General features: G+C 33.9%; 2 protein-coding genes across 2 annotated transcripts in view; one reads left to right on the top strand and one right to left on the bottom strand.

Annotated features, from left to right (window-relative positions):
- Positions 1–15,833, bottom strand: part of LOC140438829 (uncharacterized) — a 50,379-nt gene extending 34,546 nt beyond the window's left edge. Inside the window, exons 1-3 of the mRNA XM_072528473.1 lie at positions 15,777–15,833; positions 7,490–7,628; positions 911–1,183 (exon numbers count right to left, since the gene is read on the bottom strand). Coding sequence (XP_072384574.1) covers positions 911–1,183; positions 7,490–7,628; positions 15,777–15,833 — 469 coding nt within the window. The remainder of the gene's footprint in view (positions 1–910; positions 1,184–7,489; positions 7,629–15,776) is intronic.
- Positions 12,340–16,492, top strand: part of LOC140439805 (xylosyl- and glucuronyltransferase LARGE2s-like) — a 36,493-nt gene continuing 32,340 nt past the window's right edge. Inside the window, exon 1 of the mRNA XM_072529949.1 lies at positions 12,340–12,891. The gene's annotated coding sequence lies outside the window, so the exon portion shown is untranslated. The remainder of the gene's footprint in view (positions 12,892–16,492) is intronic.

The following is a 16,492-nucleotide window of genomic DNA, read 5'->3' as shown; positions in this document are numbered from 1 at the left end:
TTTTTTGAGTCTATTCATAAATCAACTAGGTGATGAGGAAATATTAGTATCTATTATTAAACAAGATTTGGAATGATGAAAAGATCTCTAGAAACTGAAAAGCCATAATTAAGTATATGCACAATTTATATAAAAAAGGATAAACTGAAATGTGAAAATGATCATGGCTTAACACTTTTGTGCACAGCTTACAAAGTTCTCACTTACATGTCAACAAATTACTCCAAAAATTAACTGAAAATATTGCAGGGGAATATCCAACTGGTTTTCTACAAGGAAGATCTACAATTTGCCAGCTATTTAAAGTGAAGCAAATTCTACACAAATCATGAGAATATGACATTGACATCCACAACATATTCATAGATTTTAAAAAAGCCTGTGACTTAATTAATAGACTCAAGTAATATCAAATATTGCACAGCTTTAACAAACCCCAAAAATACATCTGACTAGTAAAGGAACAATGGACTCATCAACAGCAATTGTCAGAATACAAAATGAGCTCTGGAAAGACTGCAGAAAATGGGGGAGGATAAAGTGGCATGAACCTAGCTTGTGTCACCTCTAGTTGCAAAATGCAGCAAGTGTAACCCTGGTCCAACTAAAATATAAAACACTTATTTGACTTTTCAAATAATATTATAAACAAGTAGTAATTTTATGATTAAGCAGTACATTGTAGTTCAAAGTATACAAATATGTTTGAACTTATTCATGTACTTGAAAAAGTACAAGTACTTGTTAACTGCTGTTTATGAGCAACTTACTCTTATCTACATAACTTTAAACTGATAAAAATAAACATATTTTTTTTTCGGGACTTGTTCTGGTTCAGAGGTTTTACCCTATTACATTGCAAACCAAAATACTCTCTTTTAAAAATAAGAGGAATTTGTATATAACATACCTAGATTGGTAATCTCATGAGATATATTCTCAATATTGGCAGAGGACCTTTCACATCCGGTATATCCTCCTTCTTGACTAGAGGAATGATTTTGTAAGGGATCAGAAATTTGGTTAGCTTTTGAACAATTGGTTTTGATATTAAACCTGTCAGATTCACTTCCTAATTCTATAAAATCAGGGTTGTCAGACAAATAATCAGTTTCCTCATTTTTAATAGCAATATTGGATATTACAGTTTGGTTGATTTCTTCTAAAGGTTCTTCTTTGAGTTCTGAAAAAATGTTAAAAGCCATTTTACATTAAATTTTCAATGTTTTATTTAGTTTAAAGTTCAAATAACTTTATAATTTTTGTGTTTTTCATTATGACCAATTCAATATTAACAAATAGAAAAGAAAAATTGATAACAGATAATAACATCAACTTCTTTTGACAATTTGGTTTAATTCTGTGGTGGTTTAATTTTAATTATTCAACTGTCAGAACCAGTCAGAACTCAGACCTTTGAATATTTGACGTTTTCATTGACATTGACATGTTAGAGTTTATTTATTAAGGTCCATCACCGAGTTAGAATCTATGGAGAAGCTATGAGCATATTAACGTATGTACTAAAAACGGCGTAGGTAGGCGTGGCTAACTGTGATATCAATATGGCGGTGGGATCATGGCCGGACTCAATATTATTTAAACTACTATAAAAATATGACTAGTTATTCAGAAGATTTAATCATAATCTAAAAAAGTGCAATAAATTTTTAATAAACTATGATTTATTTATCCCGCGGTAAACACCAAAAACACGATATATTATACATAAAGATAAATTAATTAATACAGTCAAATACTATTAATTTATTCTCTGAAGTACGGGCCATTACTTTGTTTACATATTGGTATACTAACCTGTAGAACGATATTCCAGAAGATTTTTTATTAACATTGCTTCTGCCACTGCAACTACGTTGAGAGCAAGAAACCATTATTATGCACTATCACAATATATTATTACAGTTTCTATAAAAGTATTATAAAACTAAAAATATTCGAAAAACCACAAACGTAAATAAACATATACGATCTGTCAAAAGTGACAAATCAATATGGCCGAAGTGAGGTCGTTTTTAGTCACGTGATGCCCTCTCCATAGATTCTAACTCGATGAGGTCCATTCATTCCATATTCATTGGCTCAGCTCGGGCATATTTTGACAGATTCGGAGCTGGAAACCCTGGAAACCTACAATACAAAAGTTCCTATCTCACATTAAAAACAGCTTAAATTAACTTTTATTACAGAAATGTGCAGAAATCTTACATTGCAAAAAGAAGAATTTTTACAAATAGTGGAAGTGTATACTAAACCCATAAAATTTTGGGTAGTTTATATTTAAAAAAATATATTTCAGTTGTTATAATTTAACATATTCTAGTAGATATTTGTATTAATCACGTTGTTTATTTTATTAAATATAGTTCTATTGTTGTTTCATTGTTTGTTAGTTCTATTTAGTTCATATTTTGAATTTTATTATTATGTATAGCCAAATTGTCCCATTTGTTCCATCAACTAATATAATACGTTGGTAAGTTTTTCTTTAATAAATATATCTTGTTCTTTATGAAAATGTTTTTTAAAAGTTAATACAATTAGATGAGCAAAGATGCTTGTGGATCGGTTAGAAGTTCTTGGCAGGATGAGACAAATAATAAAGGAATAAAAAATAGAACGTAGTGATGGAATGCGGTAAGTATATACATACATCTTTATTCAAACATCCAATCATAAAAGCATTGGTACTACTGAAATAATGACACTAAGTAAAAATTTATGTGAAGTCAAAGAAACTTTTACGTCCAAGATATTCACGAATTTATTGACACAGAAATTGATGAATTTTTTCGTGAATTTATTGTTGGTGTAAAGCCGGCATTATATATATTGTTACTGACATGCATTCGACGTAGCCCATATAACGGTTGCATCGCGAGACGACGAGAAGCTTCCAGATAAATCGAGCGCGGGAGAGATCGACCCGTCAAACAAACGAATTAGAGGTGGACTACTCCAGAATACTCTAGTACATAATAACTTGTATTGTTCGTCGGGAACATCCGCGCAGTTCGGTAGTGATCTTTGTACGAAAGAACATTTAAACAAGGAAGTGTGTGCCTGACCAAAGATGCTGCTAGTAGAACTTTCAGTAAAACAGTTGCGTAAGCAACTGGAAGAACGCGATGAAGACTGCAGCGGGTCTAAGAAGATACTCCAAGAACGACTGACTGTTCTCAACAAGAGCGGAGACGACCCAGAGACATTCCAGTTTCAACCAGCAGAAGAAGCAGTTTTAACGAAAATAATTGATGGAAAATTTGAAAATGTCTAATGATTGAAGAAACTTCTAGAAAAAATGATGATAAATTCGAGAATGTTTCCAAAAGATTCGATGAAACGTCTCAAATTATTAAAGAAGCAATTTACTAATGTTTGTATTTTGAGAAAGATTTCCGAAGTGGAAATTGAAACGTCAATAAACGTATTTTAACCTTTAATTGTGGCTTATTCCCATTTAAATAGTAATTAAATTAAAGAAGCAGCTAGACAAAACGACGAGAAATTCGAAAATATTTCTAGAAGATTCGACGAAGCATGTAGTCAGAACAATGAGAAATTTGAAGAAGTTTCTAAAACATTCGATAAAGTAGAAGAGAAGATCAAACAGTTAGAGAGCATGATAACTAATACAAAAGTGCTACCACCAGTTAATACAGTGGACTTAGATCCGGTAGTAACACCGAGATACACATCATATGAGATTCAAATTGCCACCATTTGATGGAAAGTCCTCTTGGTCCATATACCTTAGAAAATTTGAAGCTATTGCGACAGCCAATTATTGGACAGAACAAGAAAAGGCTGTTTCCTTGACTGCTGCTTTACGAGGTGATGCTGCTGATATCCTAAGATCGATTCCTAAGGGTCAAGAAGAAAGTTACCAGACCTGGTTCACTCGACTAGATAAACGTTACGGAGATGCCCATCTACAACAAGTCTACAAAGTACAAATAAGAAGTAGAATTCAACGAGCAAGTGAGAGTTTGCAAGAATTTGAAGCAGATGTTGCTCGTATAGCGCTGTTGGCTTCTCCAGAGGCACCAAACAACATATTAGAAGAAATTTCTGTAGATGCCTTCGTCAATGGGTTGAGAGACAGTGAACTACAGAAAGCTTCACGACTAGCAAGACCGAAAGATCTAGATGAAGCGCTCGCTATAACCTTGGAACATGAAACAGCTAGTCAAACTTCATGGAGCCATCGAGTAAGAACCATTGAAGAAGGCGACGAACCAAACGATGAACGTCTGGAAGAAATGGTACGAAAAGTAGTTCGTAACACGATTCCGAAGAGACGGGAGCCCAAATGTTGGAATTGTGGTAACGTAGAGTACATTCGCCGTAATTACAAAAAAAAAAAATTATACAACAGTCGGAAAACTAGAATGGGTCGACACCAAGAGGCAACTGCTGACCTCGAGAAACACAGCCCCCATAGTAACTGTGAACATTACTTCCTTCGGTGGAATTCATAGCTTGTACATCGAGGGTCATATCAATAATAAATGTAGATCGTTTTTGGTAGATACAGGTGCAACAAGAACTATTGCACGTCCAGAAGTAATACGAGGCTATCTTAAATTATCACCTGCAACAGTAAAGCTTAGAACAGCAACTGTCGAGTTCATATTGGGGATGGATTTACTAAGGAAAGTTGGGGCTGTATTAAATTTCAAAAATAGAGTTCTCGAGATCAATGGTGAAGAGTTGCCATTTCATGAAGACAAAGAAGATGTCATCGGCTTAATAACTACTTGTGGCGTAACAATACCCGGTAATAGTGAGAAAATTTTGATGACCAGATCTGATGATTACTGCCGAGAGGGAAGTTTAAGGATGGTCGAAGATGTGAACAATGCCGAGTTCCTAACGGCAAAAGCTTTGGTGAGAATACGAGATGTCGTTCCTGTAAGAGTTATGAATTTAAAGGAAACTGCTATTAAGTTAAGTAAAAGATGTTTAATCGGACAGTGTGTTCCCGTGGCTTCGATTTGTTCTATGAATACTAATGAGAAACTATCAAAATCTAGGTATCCAAAGGACCAAAGGAGCTTGTTGAGACGGTGATTAAAACGTGCCAAAATCTTGATGATGAACGAACTAAAAAAGTAAAGTCTATGCTGATAGAATTTCAAGATGTTTTTGCCATTGATAAGAAGGATAATTGCAAAACAAGCATAGTAAAGCATAAAATTAATACCGGAGACGCTCTGCCAATCAGACAACAACCTAGACGACTTCCATTTGCGAAAAGATATGAAGCCGAAGACATCATCAAAAATATGAACAAACAAGGGGTAATTGAACCATCAAACAGTCTATGGACATCACCAGTAGTGCTAGTAAATAAGAAAGATGGTTCAACGCGTTTTTGTATTGACTACCGACAGCTCAATGCGGTAACTAAAAAAGTGGATATTGGCAAGTAGACATGGAGCCAGCTTATCGTGAAAAAACCGCATTCTCGATAAGATCAGGGCTTTGGCAGTTCACAGTTGCAGCAACCTTGGGTGCCAATTAAGAGGCAACAACCTAGAGGTTCCGAAATATGGGTAATAATGCCCCGTTGCTCATTAAAGTACTCGGAGGGGTCGCGGGTCTATATCTGAGGCAGTGTGCAGTGTCGTAGCTCGAGAGGTTTAAGAAATTTACAAAACAAAACGACAAAAAATGTTGGGCCACCTACCTGCGTAGGAATTTATCGGTAACAGCAGAAAAGGTACGATTATCCAAACCATTGTCAACTTGACTAGGAGGTACTTGAATTACTGGTGTTATTCTGGTTTTATTTAAATATGTAAATATATACGGTATAAAAATTGACAATCGTGGATCATGTGATTGAAGAAAATAGAAAATATTGACAATAATCATTTATTTTGCGCAAACAAAAAAATATAAAAAATGTCAGTTCTAAGTTGGACACTGAATGCGCACTGTAATTCACTAAGAAATGTTCACCACGCAACATAAACATAAATTGGTGTCGTCATAAACATAAAAATCATATCGACATAGACATAAAAATCATATCGACATAGACATAAAATGGATAGTCATTATATAAACAAAGAATCCAACATAAAATCTTTGGTACTGAGTAAAACCGGTATAATACCGTATCTACTGGTGCATCAGTCGGGAATCCCCGTAGTACATCTACTTTTTATTCAAAATTATAAAAACTAAAAAAAGGTAATTATTTAGTAAGCCGGAACGCCTCAAAAATGCCAAATTTTTTGTGGACTTAGCCGAAAAAGTGAAAAAAACCTCAAATTTTAATGTTTTCTTTGCTTTAAACTAGTAAAAGTGCCCAAATAATCAAAAATACAGAAAAAAATAACAAAAAAAGCAGTATGAATAAAAAAAAAATTACATAAAAAGCAAAGAAAAGTATATATACATGTCTTAATAAAAAAACGTAACTAAAACATATTAAATCTCACTGTTTTTTACTGTTAAATTATGAAAAAATGGGTAAAATTGTTTAAAATAATCAAGATTTTTAATATTTCAAAACAATATGGCAACCATGCGCAAGAAGTTAAATTTTATGTACTTTTGACATCGTTGCCAGTTTTAACCTTTAAAAGATCTAAAAATTTCATGAAAATTACCTTAATTAAAACAGGTGGATACAATCTTAATAACCACGTGCAAAACGAGTACCCGTTAACCATCGTCTTATTTTATTATTAAAAATGTAAACCAATAAACCAAATCTAACCTAACACTGGTAAAAAAAAGCAGTAATATAAATAAATAAAATGTTATAATATAATTAAAAATCAAAATTTTTATATTTCATAAAAAAACATGAAATTAAAACTAAACCAACGTAACCAAATCTAACCTAACGCTGGTAAAAAAGCAGTAATAAGAATAAAATTTTGTATAATTAAAAATCAAAATTTTTATATTTCATAAGAAAACATGAAATTAAAACTAAACCAACGTAACCAAATCTAACCTAACGCTGGTAAAAAAGCAGTAATAAGAATAAAATTTTATCAAAATTTTTATTGTTCATAAGAAAACGTGATAATAAACGTATAGTAACGTAACCAAATCTAAATTGACCCTTGTAAAAAAGCTATACTTTTCAGTTAAAAGTAGGTAATAATTTATAAACTTTACGTTTTAGGTAAATTTTTATTTTTCATTAGAAAACATGATTTTGAATAACTATGACAACACTGGTTAAAATTACCCTTCTTGATCATAAGAAACAGTTGTCATTCCTGTCATTTCTTGTTGTTTCATGGTAAATAATGGCGAATAATGGCGGTGGCTTTTAAAAATCGGGCATATTTTAAATCGGAATTACATAAAAAAGAACGCTTTGCACCGAATAATAATCATTGCACAATCATTAGTAAGTGAAGGAAAATTCATTGATATAAATTTCATCTCCGTAGACACGGTTCCGGTTTATTAAACTAGTACCAAAGAAAGCTATTACCTTGGCTCTGGAGTACTAACAATCCCCATGAACTATCATCCAGTAAAACAATACACAATCGGGAGTCGTTTGGCAAGAGAAACAACCCTGATAGATCAGCTAATCTCACTATTGAACCACTATGGACTCTCGAAATGTACTACAGCAAAACAGTAACTATTTTATCGTGAATTAACCGCCGTTGACTGAAATATCTCCAATTTTATCCACAAAAACTTACAACTCGTTAACTATTCGTAATCACACAATAAACCTTAGGACGAATAACTTAAATCTTAAATAATTCGGTAAGGCACATTACTTGTTTATTTTTCAATAATCGGCATTGCTGGCCAAGATAAAATCGGAATTCTTATTTTTCCTTTTTTGTCACACTACCATGTTCTGTACTTCACCAGCTCCAGCTCTCTCCTTAACCTCCTCCCGGAAACACGTCATCCGCTTCTTTTTTGTCAATTCAACCTCGTCTTCTTTTTCGTTATCATTCTCAGAAGGTTACGAATACACTATTTACTAGGTATGCAACCAGTTTAAGAATTTTTAGAATATAATTATTTTCTATCTTAGGTAGGGGACTGAAAATTGCTACACAGTTATGCCCTTTGGTTTATGTAATGCCTCGGCAACATTTGAAAGATTAATAGAAGCAGTTTTAAGAGGTCTAACATGGAAAGCATGCCTGGTTTATTTGGATAATGTAATTGTAGTTGGAAGATCCTTCAATGAGCATGCCAATAATCTGACAGAAGTTTTCAACGATGGCGGGCAGCGAATTTGAAGTTAAGTCCGAAGAAATGTCACTTGTTTCGACGAGAAGTTAAGTACTTGGAACATTGTAGCAAGTAATAGTGTAACAGCTGATCCTGAACAATTTACAGCAATTAAGGATTGGCCAGTACCAAAAGATAAACACGAAATTAGAAGTTTTCTTGGCCAATGTACATATTACCGATGTTTTGTCAAAGGATTTGTCAACATCTCCAAGCCATTAACAAAGTTAACAGAAAAAGGCAAAGAATATACATGGAGCGAAGAGTGTCAAAGAGCTTTCGAACACTTACAAATGGCTCTGATCAGTGCACCAATTTTAATTAGATTTTAATAAGAATAAATCTGGCCAAACATCGGACCAAAAAGGGCTATACGCTGCTGGTCTGTTACTTTCCGTATCGGAATGGGGAGGAACAGACCAATAGGGTTTAATTGAGTGATGATCGTAGCCACCCAGCCGGCATCGCCCGGCCTACATACCAATAGAGGTTATGGCTCCACTATGATTACCCTAGACAGGCAGGAAAATTAGTGTTGGACACCGATGCCAGCAACAGTGCAATAGGGGCTGTTCTCTCCCAAATCCAAGATGGGCAGCAGAAAGTCATTGCTTACTTTAGCAAAGTCTTGTCGAAACCAGAAAGAAACTATTGCGTTACCAGGAGAGAATTGCCAGGCCTAGTGAAGGCTTGCGAGCATTTCCATAAATACTTGTATGGCAGAAAGTTTCTTCTTCGTACGGATCACGCCGCTCTAAAATGGCTTCTACAATTCCGTAATCCAGAGGGCCAGATGGCAAGATGGTTAGAACGATAACAAGAATATGATTATGAGATCGAACACAGGGCTGGAAGAGTTCACTTAAATGCTGATGCCCTTTCGAGACGACCGTACAGTGCAAATTGTAGTCACTGTCGTAAATTAGAAGAACGACTTTGCCCCGTGAGACGAACAACCGTCATTAATGATCAATTGCAGCCTCAACAGCTACAAGACGCCCAAGCAGATGATCCATGTATAAAAAGAGTATTGGATTGGATGCGTCGAGGTGAAAGACCTTCTTGGCAAGACATTAGTGCATGTAGTCCAGAAGTCAAGTGTTACTGGAGCCAATGGAATTGCCTAGTACTAAAAAATGATCTTCTGTATAGAACCTTTGAGAACGATGATGGTACAGAATCTAAGCTTCCGTTGATTGTACCTAAAAGTAAAGTGTCAGAAGTATTGCGACAGTTGCATGCCGGTGCATCAGGTGGACATTGACTCTGCAAAAGGTTCGAGAACGGTTCTATTAGGTGAACTGTAAACATGATGTAAGAAGATGGTGTCGGAAATGTGAACTGTGTGCAACCAATAATGGTCCATTTGGTAAAAAGAGGTCACCCATGAAAGAGTACAACGTTGGTAGTCCTATGGAAAGAGTAGCAATCGACATTGTAGGTCCACTTTCAGAGACGAATGATGGAAATAAATATATCCTGGTAGCCATGGATTATTTTACGAAATGGACTGAGGCCTATGCGATACCAAATCAAGAAGCTGCTACCGTTGCAGAGGTACTTGTTAAAGAATTCTTTAGCCGATTTGATGTTTCCTTGGAGATCCACTCCGACCAAGGGCGAAACTTCGAGTCAACCCTTTTCCAAAACGTTTGTAAATTGATTGGTGTCAATAAGACCAGAACGACACCCCTGCATCCTCAATCAGATGGAATGGTCGAAAGGATGAACTGAACGATGGGCTAACACCTGTCCAAAGTTGTATCAAAACATCAAAGAGATTGGGGCCAGCACATTCATTTATTCCTAATGACCTACCGCTAAATCTGTCAAAACATATCCAGGAGCGGACATTGAATCTGACCACATACCTTTAGTGGGAGTCATGGATGTGAGACTGAAGACAATAAAGAAAAAGTCTAGACCTAACTACGACATGACAGCCCTGCAACATCCGGAAGTTAAAAAGCAAGTGGGGGAATATATTAACAATCAAGTTAAACAACTAAAAGAAGAAAATAACATCCAACGAGAAATCAATCAATTCGAAGAAATAATTAAAAAAACTAAACAAGATCTGCTAAAACCAAACAAAGAAACAAAGAAGAAATCTTGGATGACTCCAGAAATCCTTTACTTAATGGAACAAAGAAGGTTAATTAAAGGAAATAAACATAAATTTAAAAAAATGCAGGCTTACATCAGAAGAAAAATAAGAGAAGCTAAAGAAAACGAAGCTGTAGAGAAATGTAAAGAAATAGAAAGACTACAAGCCAAGCATGACAATTTTAATGTACACAAAAAGGTAAAAGAAATAACGGCTACTTTTAAAAAGAGAACACAAATGAAACTTATAGTCACCAATGGAAAATTAATCATTGACACCCAATGAGATGAAAGACAAATGGAGAATATATTTGGAGACACTTTTTCAAGATCAAAGAACGGATTATAGGCATCCATTTTCAGAGAGGATGACGGGCCCGGACATACTTAAATCCGAGGTAGAAGAAGCAATAAAACAGATGAAAAGCAGGAAAGCTGTAGGGCCTGATAATATCGAAGCTCAATTTTTAAAACTCTTGGAGGAAGAAGGAATAAATTGGATCACGGCTGTCTTCAATAAAATATACAATACAGGAATCATCCCTGATAAATGGCTAGAATCAGAACTCATAGCGATACCTAAAAAACAGCGGGCTAAAAAGTGCGAAGAATATCGAACAATCAGCCTAATGAGCCACATGTTGAAACTGTTTCTTAGAGTCATCCATGGAAGAATTTATAAGAAGTGCGAGGAACAAATATCGGACAGACAGTCCGGCTTCATTAACGCAGTGTCATAAAGTACAAAAAGTGTCAACACCGCAACTGTCAAATAAGTGTTACCAATTTATGCCAAAATATCACCTTCGTTCGATTACATTTACAGTGTGTTCCGAACAAATGTTCTTTATAAAAACGCTTTATAATGCATTTATACAAATTAAATGAAACATATTATTGTGTATTTCTTTAAGTTAACATTAATAGAAATCTTTAAATATTATTTCTAAGCGTATATAGTAAAATATGTCTAGTGGCTGTAATGCTAGTGTACTCGGCAAAGTGATTCTAAAAAGAACACACCTACCGCTTAAATATTTCGTGTTGGTATCATGTGACCTCACGGGCTATGACGCGGATGACGTGCAACGGTAAGTAAATTATATGAAGTATACTTAGTATCAGCTGTGGTATCAGGGCCCTGATTCTATTTCATTTCGATGTCGAAATTTAAAAGCGACTACGCCATGACAGTCGCAATCGCTAGCGATTCTCATTCATTTCGATTGTAGTTAAAACTGGGGATATTTACTTTATCATTTTGACACTGCTGAAAATTTGGGTTGGCTTGGCCCTGTTGTTTATTGGCTGCACTACGCTTGTTGAATGTTTGTTTTGTTTACGTTACGTGAACGTCTTTTTTTTCTTGTTTGAGTTGTTAAATCATAAATATAGGCCATTCTCAATTATATTTTGAATTGAAAGAAAAGATGGCAAGAAATAAAAAAATCGATGTGGGAGATCCTTAAGTTATAACCACTAAGATTTGACTTAGTGGTTATATTCTAATATATTTTTAAATTTACTGCAGCTTAGTAATACTAACCCTAAACATTTTGGGTATCCTAGAGGCATAAACACCTTCTTCCAAATATGGTTCTAATACCCTTATTAAATAATTTGCTACTTGTTTATTGAGCCGGAATTGCTGCCTAAATTGAGCATCACTTAGTGAAAAAGAATTTTGAGTATCCCGTAACATTCTTCTTATCCTCCGTTATGAACGTCGGATATCTAACCTCTCTAATTCCTCCAAAACTAGCAAATGTCCGTAAAACACAGCCATATTGATACTTTTTGCCTCAGTTTTCCTTGCAAGGATCAAAACACCGCCTACTTAAACTGAACCTAAGTTCACTTCTCCCAGTCCAGTCAGTCATGTCAGATTAATTTCGACTCAAAATGAAATTTCAACCACTTTCTTGTGGTTGAAATTAATTTCGATAAGTCGAAAACTAGTGACGTCGTTTGGTTAGTTCAGCTGAAATCCACAAGGTTCGCAAAGTCGCATTTCGACGTCGCCATATTAATTTCGACATGTTTTGAGTCGAAATCTCAATTAGAATCAGGACCCAGTATCAGTCAACAAAAGTCAATAGTCAATCAGTCATCAGTCAGTAGTCAGTAGTCAGTCAGTAGTCAGTGTACAGAAGATACTGTGGTGTATTTTAAATTTTAAATTATAATTTCATACAATTGTTGTGACAGAATAACAACTCATTTATAACAAAAAATATTTAAATACAATACTCTAACAATATGGTGTAACAAATAATTCAATTTACTGGACATTAATTTAATTTCAGAGAGCACAAAGAATAAGCTTGTTATTTTATTTTTACATGAACAAAGAGTTGTAGCAGTAAAAGATATTTTGTGCTGTGTTAATGTGTTTTTAGAATTCAAAAATTCGACTAAAACGCCAACATGCCTTTTTCTGCAAATTTACTAGACAATGGTTGATTTTACTCCTGTTTATCAGTATAGCACTGATATTTATAAATGTTTTTCCTAGCTTATATACTCGTAAGTACATTTTATACTTAGTATACTTAAAATGGTAAATCAACTAGTATTTGACATTTTTTAATATTCCTAAGGTATGAATAATATAGTGATATAAGTTTCAGCTTTATAGTGGTCCTACTCTCCTACACTGTTACTCCAGTTTTTCATTTTTCTTAATCATCTTTTGAAATACTGATCTACAATTTGCTGAATGTATCCAGTTTTAATTGTTTTTAGAATGAGCAATAGTAGTTTAAGGCAATGAACATAACCAAATATATTTTAGTTGTTTGTATATTCATCCCTTCCACTTCTTTCTGATTTACTATATTAACAACTTTTTACATTCGCAATGAGACTCTACACATAACACATATCCTTATCATATTTGCTTCTTAACCTTATGAACACTATCATTTTTTTTTAATTTAATATGCACCTGTTATGATTATTGAAGATAAGTTTGTTCAAAAAAAAAGAGCTGAGGTACTTATAGTTTAAGTATTGTTACATAAAATTTACTTATTAATTTTTATTTCTAATCATTAATACAGTAGACTCCCTCTATAACGAGAACTGAAATGACAGACTAATTACCTCCTTATAAACAGATCTCGTTATATCAGACAATCATAATACTGTGCATACATATGAATCTGTAGTTTTCTAAACCATTAACTTCCTATAGTGAAGCCATTCGGAGCAATATAAGATGCTAATAAATATTGTTTGAATGGCGTTTTTGAAAAAAAGTTATTTACTTTTATTGTCAATGAAATATATTAAAACATAAAAGAGTTGTTTACTTTTATTATCAATGATATACGTTAAAACAAAAAAGCTGTACTTATATTTTTTTCCAACTACATAATGTATAAATCGTATTTTCAAGGATAACATAAACTATTGCTTCTGCAATTTTAAGAACTCTGTTATTTTTAACTGCTTTAAATGATCCAGTATCATTCTATCATATATTTTCTAAAGATGTGAAACAGTTGTATTTATTCATTGTAAAGAAGTTTATTGCGGGCTGCAGTTAAGTTTATTGAGGGGCTGTTTGAAAAGGTATTTATTTATAGCCACTACCGGACTAAAAACGTAAAAAACACGTTTTTGGATCTTATTTTCTCTCGTTATAAGCAAATTTGCCTCGCTATAGACGGTTATAGTTCAATAGAAATTTCACGGGACATCTAATGTATCTCGTTATAAGCGAAACCTCTTAATAACCGTGTTCGTTATAGAGGGAGTATACTGTATCTAGAACCAACCTAATACCTGTTTAGCATAATCTTTATTTTTTGTCTTTATATTCCCCTATGTTTAGCAAACTGGTAGAACCTAAATATAAACCACCTAAATATAAATAAATAGTTTCTTTTATTTCCTTCTCAATTCTAGAAGTGTTACTTCCTTTTGCATCATCAGAAAAATACCACATGACAGCAGATTGCCATATAAATTTAACATTGGCTTCAATCACACATCTACAAACATTCTTGTATGGTGCTCCCATTCTTTTGTTCCATAGGTGTATTAGTTTATTAAAGGAGGACATCTATTGATCCTTCTAGGCACTACCCTACAAATCTTCATTGTAGATTTCATGCAACTGCCAAAAACTTATGACATAAAATCGTTCACAGGATTACAATCAATTGTTGTGACATGGCAGGAGGAATTATTTGTACATTGTTTTCAGTTCAGTTTTCAGAGTTATTTTTGTGTGTCGTTTCATTTGCAACTGTGGCAGACGTTATTAAAGGTGACGTGGCAGTTGATATAACCTCCTGACTCTTGTGGATAATCTTAACTGGGTATATATGCTGTTTACAGCCTTAGGATGGCCCCGGGATCTGACAGTTGGTCCGAATCGGTATTGGAATTTTTAGTACTTCCAGGAAGAGCTTTTTTATTTTATTTATTTTTAGGGGTTCAACCCCAGTACAAAAAAAATTGTTAAAACAGTAATACAATATCTAACCTTACAATTATCATTCTGAAACATAATATAAACAAATCAAACATATAAAAGTAATAATTTTCATTACATTGGTTCCAACTTATTGTCTAATTTTCCTCTTAAATACAGACCAGGAAATCTTAAACATTTTAATACCACTACCATTCACAACTATTAATGTTCTTTCAAGTGGCATATGTAATACCTGCTAGCCAGTAGAGCATAATCGCCAGTTTGGGATCAAACAGTTCTAGTTAATTGAGTGATACCCAGGGCGTATGTGTAAGCACACAGATAATGCACAAGTGCAATTAATTGGCCATGTAATTTAGACAATGATGTTTAGTTTGTGAAATAACTTATGTTGTGTTACATCCTTTCTTTTTCTTCTTTCAGTACCCTGTGCCATTATAGAATGTTCGTGATCATATTGGCAATAATAACGAGGATTAATAAAGGAGATTTTGGGTCCTTCGGTGTGGCAACTGGTTCAACCTCTTCTTCTGGTAATCTTCTCTTGTAGGTGTAGAATGTTATATCTCTCTGGTTGTCTTATTAGATGGCTGCCTCTTGTAACTTTCAAAATTTTTATTGTGTTTGTTATTTTTGTGCTCTTTTTCATTAAGTGTAAAACTATTCCATTTCTTGTTCAATCTACCCAATTTATTTGTAATATTCGTTGGTAAATAGGCCTCCAATTTTTTGAATAGTGTCTCTGTAAGGGACTAGTTCTCCATTCCACACATCAATGTGGAGAATATGTAGGAGCATATTTGATTGTAAGGTTTAATGTAATATCTAACTAATGAGAATTTTCTTTAATGTATAGAAGGCATCCCTGGCTTTTTCAATCCGTATTGTTATTTTTCTCCTTATATCCCATTTATTGTTAACTTTGGCGCCCAAATAATGGCGCCTCTCTAACTTTACTCCATACCTTCTGATGTTCATTGGCTGTAACTCCGTTTTGTTGAACTACCCAACTGACTATCATCTAATCCTTCTTGAGAGTTTTTTATTTTTATAACCATGTATTATGTTCAAGAATAATTTGAGAACATGATTTGAAGAATGTGATTAATGACATTTTCTGTATTCATTGCAGTCTTTGGTGTTTGTATTTTTAAGGAAAGCGCAGAAGGTGGAGAGCAACCATTGTTTTGGTATATGCCCTGTGTTGTGTATTGTGTTAAACAAGTCTATTATAATGTCTAAGGTTTCATCATTTATGCATTTTAAACTTTCTAGTTGGATTTGGTTTGGACCCACAGCTTTGTCATTGTTGTAGGTTTTTAATGCCATTTTAATTTCCTTTTTTTAATATCTTTAAAACCATACCATCTTTTATTTCTACTTCCATCACCTGACTTCATTATCGACGCAAAACAGCTGATGATGATGAACTATCCATTTGCTGTAGCTTTTAGCATACTCTGTGTGTAAGTTTTCTTTTGAATTTTCGTTCAAATTAAATTCAATCTGTTTGTTTTTGTTTTTTGTTTTTTGTGGTCATTGACCACCCCATCAGTCTGCTTCTAAAATTTGCCTTCTCACTGGAAATATTTTGTGCTAATGCAGTGACGAAAAAGGTTTGTTATGCTATGTTACGAAGAAGCTTATTAATTTATAATTGAAGCTAACTAATCTATGTGT

The sequence above is a fragment of the Diabrotica undecimpunctata genome, chromosome 4 (assembly GCF_040954645.1).
Source record: "Diabrotica undecimpunctata isolate CICGRU chromosome 4, icDiaUnde3, whole genome shotgun sequence".
Lineage (NCBI taxonomy): Eukaryota > Metazoa > Arthropoda > Insecta > Coleoptera > Chrysomelidae > Diabrotica > Diabrotica undecimpunctata.
The sequence above is the reverse complement of the archived record's forward strand: the minus strand, read 5'-3'. Positions and strand labels throughout refer to the sequence as shown.